General features: G+C 39.7%; 1 protein-coding gene across 1 annotated transcript in view; it reads right to left on the bottom strand.

Moving 5' to 3' along the window:
- Window positions 1–4,644, bottom strand: part of LOC133614852 (vacuolar protein sorting-associated protein 26B-like) — a 36,312-nt gene extending 31,668 nt beyond the window's left edge. The window contains exon 1 of the mRNA XM_061973188.1: window positions 4,029–4,644. Coding sequence (XP_061829172.1) covers window positions 4,029–4,251 — 223 coding nt within the window. The 5' untranslated portion in view covers window positions 4,252–4,644. The remainder of the gene's footprint in view (window positions 1–4,028) is intronic.
- Window positions 4,645–7,784: the final 3,140 nt, after the last annotated feature.

Here is a 7,784-nt window from a genome sequence, read left to right as displayed (position 1 = left end):
TTTTTCGACTGTTTTCCGTACCTTGGAGACATCATGCCTCGTCGGTGTGTTGTCGGAGGGTGTAACAACACGAACAGGGACGGATTCAAGTTGCACCAGTGGCCCAAAGATGCCAAAGTGGCAAGAAATTGGACGTTTGTTCCGCACACTTTACCGACGAAAGCTATGCTACGACAGAGATGGCAAGAATGTGTGGATATCCTGCGACACTCAAAGCAGATGCATTTCCAACCATAAAGTCAAAGAAATCTGCCGCCAGACCCCCATTGAATCTGCCGGAGTGTGTGAGCAATTCAGGGACAAAGGACCTCGCTAGCACGGCAAGCGATGGCGGCAGTTTGTTCCCGCAGACGAGCGAGCTAAACCCCCTGGATGTCTTGGCTCACACCGTCCCTTATGCCACCGAAGATGATCAAGAGAAGAATATCGACCCTAGCTTCCCTGGCCTGCTGACATCAACTCCAAAACTGGACAGATCAGCTTTCAGGAAAAGAGAGCGGATGAGGGTATGTCTACAGAATATATTAATTGATGAAAATTGGGCTGTCTGCACTCTCAAAGTGCATGTTGTTGCCAAATGTATTTCATATGCTGTAAACCTAGTTCATAGTTGTTAGTTTCCTTTAATGCCAAACAAACACATACCAATCGTTGGTTTGAAGGCGATTGCCAAATTCGTCCTCGCTTTCTCCCGTGTCGCTGGCTGTCGTGTCGTTTTCGTCGGTTTCCCTTGCATACGGTTCAAACCGATATGGCTCAATAGCTTCAGTTTCTTCTTCAATTTGGTTTTCGCTACCTGCCTCCACACTACAACCATCCGTTTCAATACATGCGTAATCTGTTGAATCGCTTAAGGCGCTGAAATCCGAGTCTGAATCCGAGCTAATGTCGCTATAGCTTGCTGTTCTTTCCGCCATGTTTGTTTGTGTTGGCATCACTATGTGACGTCACAGGAAAATGGACGGGTGTATATAACGATGGTTAAAATCAGGCACTTTGAAGCTTTTTTTAGGGATATTGCGTGATGGGTAAAATTTTGAAAAAAAACTTCGAAAAATAAAATAAGCCACTGGGAACTGATTTTTAATGGTTTTAACCCTTCTGAAATTGTGATAATGTTCCCCTTTAAGCATTAGACACCTTTTTAAGTTGTGCGGACACTATCCTTCTTTGTGGGTGACATTGTTGATTGTCATGTCATGTTCGGATGTACATTGTGGACGCCGTCTTTGCTCCACAGTAAGTCTTTGCTGCCGTCCAGCATTCTGTTTTTGTTCACTTTGCAGCCAGTTCAGTTTTAGTTTCATTCTGCATAGCCTTCCCTAAGCTTCAATGCCTTTTCTTGGCGGCACTCGCCTTTTTGTTTATTTTAGGGTTAAGCATTATATTCCTTTTTTTTACCTGCACGCTGTCGTCTGCATATTGTGATCACCACAAACCATGTTCCCGACGTCTACAAAGCAATTAGCTACCTGCTGCCACCTACTGATATGGAAGAGTATTACACGGTTACTCTGCCAAGCTCCAGACAGCACCGACACTCAACAACAACACATTTGCGGATTATTATTACTGGTTTGAAAAAAATATTTTTACCCCAAATAGGTGAAATTACATATTCTCCCACGGCACACCAGACTATTATTTAATGTCTCTGTGCGGCCTGGTAGCAAATACGTCGCGGACCGGTACCGGTTCCCGGACCACTGCCTTAGTGCAAGTGAATATAATCTTTATTTCATAGATCAGTGTTTTTCAAACTTTTCAAACTTTTTCATTGAAAAAATCCCGAGGCACACCACCAGCAGAAAACATTAAAAAAATGAAACTCAGCAGTCGATATTGACAATAAACAGTATTTGTCGCAATTGTTGGATGTGAATTTAAACCATAACCAAGCATGCATCACTATAGCTCTTGTCTCAAAGTAGGTGTACTGTCACCACCTGTCACATCACGCCCTGACTTATTTTGAAGTTTTTGGTGTTTTCCTGTGTGTAGTGTTTTAGTTCTTGTCTTGCGCTCCTATTTTGGTGGTTTTTCCTCTTTTTTTATTTTCCTGTAGCAGTTGCATGTCTTCCTTGAGCGCTATTCCCCCGCACCTGTTTTGTTTTAGCACTCAAGAATATTTAAGTTGTCGCTCTTTTTCTTTGCGAGGACATTGTTGATTGTCATGTCATGTTCGGATGTACATTGTGGACGCCGTCTTTGCTCCACAGTAAGTCTTTGCTGTCGTCCAGCATTCTGTTTTTCTTTACTTTTTAGCCAGTTCAGTTTTAGTTTCGTTCTGATTAGCCTTCCCTAAGCTTCAATGCCTTTTCTTAGGGGCACTCACCTTTTTGTTTACTTTTAGTTTAAGCATTAGACACCTTTTTAAGTTGTGCGGACACTATCCTTCTTTGTGGGTGACATTGTTGATTGTCATGTCATGTTCGGATGTACATTGTGGACGCCGTCTTTGCTCCACAGTAAGTCTTTGCTGTCGTCCAGCATTCTGTTTTTGTTCACTTTGCAGCCAGTTCAGTTTTAGTTTCATTCTGCATAGCCTTCCCTAAGCTTCAATGCCTTTTCTTGGCGGCACTCCCCTTTTTGTTTATTTTAGGGTTAAGCATTAGATACCTTTTTTTTACCTGCATGCTATCGTCTGCATGTTGTGATCACCACAAACCATGTTCCCGACGTCTGCAAAGCAATTAGCTACCTGCCGCCACCTACTGATATGGAAGAGTATTACACGGTTACTCTGCCGAGCTCTATTTGCGGATTATTATTACTGGTTTGCAAAAAAACATTTTTACCCCAAATAGGTGAAATTACATATTCTCCCACGGCACACCAGACTATTATTTAATGTCTCTGTGCGGCCTGGTAGCAAATACGTCGCGGACCGGTACCTGTCCCCGGACCACTGCCTTAGTGCATGTGAATATAATCTTTATTTCATAGATCAGTGTTTTTCAAACTTTTCAAACTTTTTCATTGAAAAAATCCCGAGGCACACCACCAGCAGAAAACATAAAAAAATTAAACTCAGCAGTCGATATTGACAATTAAAGCATAACCAAGAATGCGTCACTATAGCTCTTGTCTCAAAGTAGGTGTACTGTCACCACCTGTCACATCACGCCCTGACTTATTTTGAAGTTTTTGGTGTTTTCCTGTGTGTAGTGTTTTAGTTCTTGTCTTGCGCTCCTATTTTGGTGGTTTTTCCTCTTTTTTTATTTTCCTGTAGCAGTTTCATGTCTTCCTTGAGCGCTATTCCCCCGCACCTGTTTTGTTTTAGCACTCAAGAATATTTATGTTGTCGCTATCTTTCTTCGCGAAGACATTGTTGATTGTCATGTCATGTTCGGATGTACTTTGTGGACACCGTCTTTGCTCCACAGTAAGTCTTTGCTGTTGTCCAGCATTCTATTTTTGTTTACTTTGCAGCCAGTTCAGTTTTAGTTTCGTTCTGATTAGCCTTCCCTAAGCTTCAATGCCTTTTCTTAGGGGCACTCACCTTTTGTTTACTTTTAGTTTAAGCATTAGACACCTTTTTAAGTTGTGCGGACGCTATCTATCTTTGTGGGTGACATTGTTGATTGTCATGTCATGTTCGGATGTACATTGTGGACGCCGTCTTTGCTCCACAGTAAGTCTTTGCTGTCGTCCAGCATTTTGTTTTTGTGTTACTTTGCAGCCAGTTCAGTTTTAGTTTCGTTCTGCATAGCCTTCCCTAAGCTTCAATGCCTTTTCTTGGCGGCACTCGCCTTTTTGTTTATTTTAGGGTTAAGCATTAGATACCTTTTTTTACCTGCACGCTGTCGTCTGCATGTTGTGATCACCACAAACTGGTTTGCAAAACATATTTTTAACCCGGTAGAAAATACGTCACGGACCGGTGCCGGTACCCGGACCCATGGTTGGGGACCACTTCTTTAGTGCATGTGAATATAATCTTTATTTCATAGATAAACAGATGCATTTCCCTGACTGACGCAATGAACAAACTATCATGTTGTAAATATTGTATTCTTTACACTTACCAATTTGTCCCACAAACTCAATCTTGATGCCCTGATGCTCCAGTCTCTTCCCGGGGCTCTTCAGCGTGACGTCCACCCTCCCGCCGACCGTCTCGCCATCGTAGAAGAGGAAATATTTGTCCTTCTTGCCATCCTCCGTCTTGTGTTCTGCCTTCTTGCGCGTCTCCGCGTCCTTCAGCACCACCTCCATTTCAGCACTTGGACCGAAACTGAAGAAGCTCATTCTCACTTCTTCTTTTTTCTCTCGATTATAATTTTTTTTTTGCAAACCTCAATGCTGTTATTTGCTGGCAGACAACTAATGCAGCTGCTAAATGTCAGCAAGTATTTAAATAACACTTATTTCATGCGCCGTTCAAGCGGAAAACTGCAAGGAAAAACAAAATGTCCATCGACGAAAAATTCGCTTTTTTTGTTTACCCAAAGACCCCGGTTAAAAAAAAAAAAATTTTTTAAAAGACTGGCGATGAGTGTATCGGTTTTGCCACGGAAACCGCGTTCGTAACGTGACTATGCAATATTACATGTTTGTTTTCAATAAGAGTCGTGCCTTGAATGTTGTCAAATGTTCGGGAGGAACGACATCTGGGTCACCACTACTGCTTCCGGTGTAGACTGTACAAAATAAAAGCGCTCGAGATTTGCTGACCGGAAGTCAGGCGTTTTAAACGAAAGGAAACAACACGTTTAAAAAATAGTCTGCATTTTAACTCAAACTGGCTGATCAATTCTAACTTTTATTTATTTAGCACTTTTCATTGACGGACAAACAGTAAGTGCTCTACACAAAAAAAGGAAGAAGAAAACTAATACATACACATTTGAGGCGTCCCCACTGGAGAATAACTAACTAAAATTAATCCAAAAAAAAAAAAACATGATATAGATATGCTATATATAAAACATGTGATAAAATATATGTAAGATATAAATACATTAAGTTAATAAAAAATATAACATTGAGAGAACAACAGTGATAATAATAGCAATAAATACAATGGAAAATAACATAATAAAAGACCTATAACTTAAAACAGGAGTGTGCCCCAAATAATATTTTGTCTATATAACTAAACGAGGAAACAACACGTTTAAAAATAGTCTGCATTTTAACTCAAACTGGCTGATCAATTCTAACTTTATTTATTTAGCACTTTTCATTGACGGACAAACAGTAAGTGCTCTACACACAAAAAAGGAAGAAGAAAACAAATACATACACATTTGTAATAATTAATAATACTGAATACTGAAAATTAATCCCAAAAAAATACATGATATAGATATGCTATATATATATAAAACATATAAAATATATGTAAAAAATAAAATATAAATACATTAAGTTAATAAAAAATATAACATTGAGAGAACAACAGTGATAGTAATAGCAATAAATACAATGGAAAATAGCATAATAATAAAAGACCGATAACTTAAAACAGGAGTGTCCCCCAAATAATATTTTGTCTATATAACTAAACGTGTAATTATATTAGGGAAGGTTGTGGACATATTGAAGAAATAAATACTGCAAAGACGAGATATTTAATGTTCCAACTGAGAATTTATTTATTTTTTATTTTTTTTGCAAATAGTCTTGAATTTAGAATTTAATGGCAGCAACGCATTGCAAAAAAAGTTGTCAAAGGTGCATTTTTACCACTGTGTTACATGGCCTTTCCTTTTAACAAGACTCAGTAAACGTTTGGGAACTGAGGAGACACATTTTTGAAGCTTCTCAGGTGGAATTCTTTCCCATTCTTGCTTGATGTACAGCAGAGAGAGCCATGAAAGCCAAATATATTATAACGTATTTCTGTTAGAGACATATAATATTTTTTAACACTGAATACAATTAAATGCGTGCATTTTTTTAAGTAAGACCAACATTTTTAGAGCATAATAAGTCTCTTATTCTTTTTAATAACATTGGTATTCTGAAGCCAACCGATAATAAATCCAATACTTCTTACCATGAATGCGACTTCTTGAACAGGTGCGGTACAAAACGGATGGATGGATTAAAATGCATGAGAGTGTTTTGTATTTTGAACGTTATTTTTAACGCTGTGATTACCAGCGGAATTATTCATTACTTATCGTGTTCCGCAATGTCAGCTAAGGTTTATCTGAGAGCCAGATGCAGTCATCAAAAGAGCCACATCTGGTTCCCTACCCCTGATGTACAGCTTAAGTTGTTCAACAGTCCGGGGGTCTCCGTTGTGCTATTTTAGGCTTCATAATGCACCACACATTTTCAATGGGAGACAGGTCTGGACTACAGGCGGGCCAGTCTAGTACCCGCACTCTTTTACTATGAAGCCACGTTGATGTAACACGTGGCTTGGCATTGTCTTGCTGAAATAAGCAGGGGCGTCCATGGTAACGTTGCTTGGATGGCAACATATGTTGCTCCAAAACCTGTATGTACCTTTCAGCATTAATGGCGCCTTCACAGATGTGTAAGTTACCCATGTCTTGGGCACTAATACACCCCCATACCATCACACATGCTGGCTTTTACACTTTGCGCCTTGAACAATCCGGATGATTCTTTGCCTCTTTGGTCCGGAGGACACGACGTCCACAGTTTCCAAAAACAATTTGAAATGTGGATTCGTCAGACCACAGAACACTTTTCCACTTTGTATCAGTCCATCTTAGATGAACTCAGCCCCAGCGAAGCCGGCGGCGTTTCTGGGTGTTGTTGATAAATGGCTTTCGCTTTGCATAGTAAAGTTTTAACTTGCACTTACAGATGTAGCGACAAACTGTGGTTACTGATAGTGTTTTTTTTTAAGTGTTCCTGAGCCCAAGTGGTGATATCCTTTACACACTGATGTCGCTTTTTGATGCAGTACCGCCTGAGGGATCAAAGGTCCGTAATTTCGTAGCTTACGTGCAGTGATTTCTCCAGATTCTCTGAACCTTTTGATGATATTACAGACCGTAGATGGTGAAATCCCTAAATTCCTTGCAATAGCTGGTTGAGAAATGTTGTTCTTAAACAATTTGCTCACACATTTGTTGACAAAGTGGTGACCCTCGCCCCATCCTTGTTTGTGAATGACTGAGCATTTCATGGAAGCTGCTTTTATACCCAATCATGGCACCCACCTGTTCCCAATTAGCCTGTTCACCTGTGGGATGTTCCAAATAAGTGTTTGGTGAGCAGTCCTCAGTCTTTTTTGCCACTTGTGCCAGCTTTTTTGAAACATGTTGCAGGCATCAAATTTCAAATGAGCTAATATTTGCAAAAAATAACAAAGTTTACCAGTTGGAACGTTAAATATCTTGTCTTTGCAGTCTATTCAATTGAATATAAGTTGAAAATAATTTGCAAATCATTGTATTCTCTTTTTATTTACCATTTACACAACGTGACAACTTCGCTGGTTTTGGGTTGTGTATTTAATACCTTGAGATATCTTGGCATACACTGGATTGGCCAGTCAATGTTTAATACAAAAGAACACTAAATAGGAAACGTTTATAATGTATCAAAGTGGTCCCCGCATTCCTTTTTATGTAAGAGTTTCTCTGTGTGGAAAAAGTTTGGACAGCTTCTAACTCTCACTATTATGTTAGATCCACTATGGACTGGACTCTCACACTATTATGTTAGATCCACTATGGACTGGACTCTCACACTATTATGTTAGATCCACTATGGACTGGACTCTCACACTATTATGTTAGATCCACTATGGACTGGACTCTCACACTATTATGTTAGATCCACTATGGACTGGA

The sequence above is a fragment of the Nerophis lumbriciformis genome, linkage group LG17 (genome assembly GCF_033978685.3).
Source record: "Nerophis lumbriciformis linkage group LG17, RoL_Nlum_v2.1, whole genome shotgun sequence".
NCBI classification, from domain to species: domain Eukaryota; kingdom Metazoa; phylum Chordata; class Actinopteri; order Syngnathiformes; family Syngnathidae; genus Nerophis; species Nerophis lumbriciformis.
This window is presented reverse-complemented; position numbering and strand designations above follow the sequence as displayed.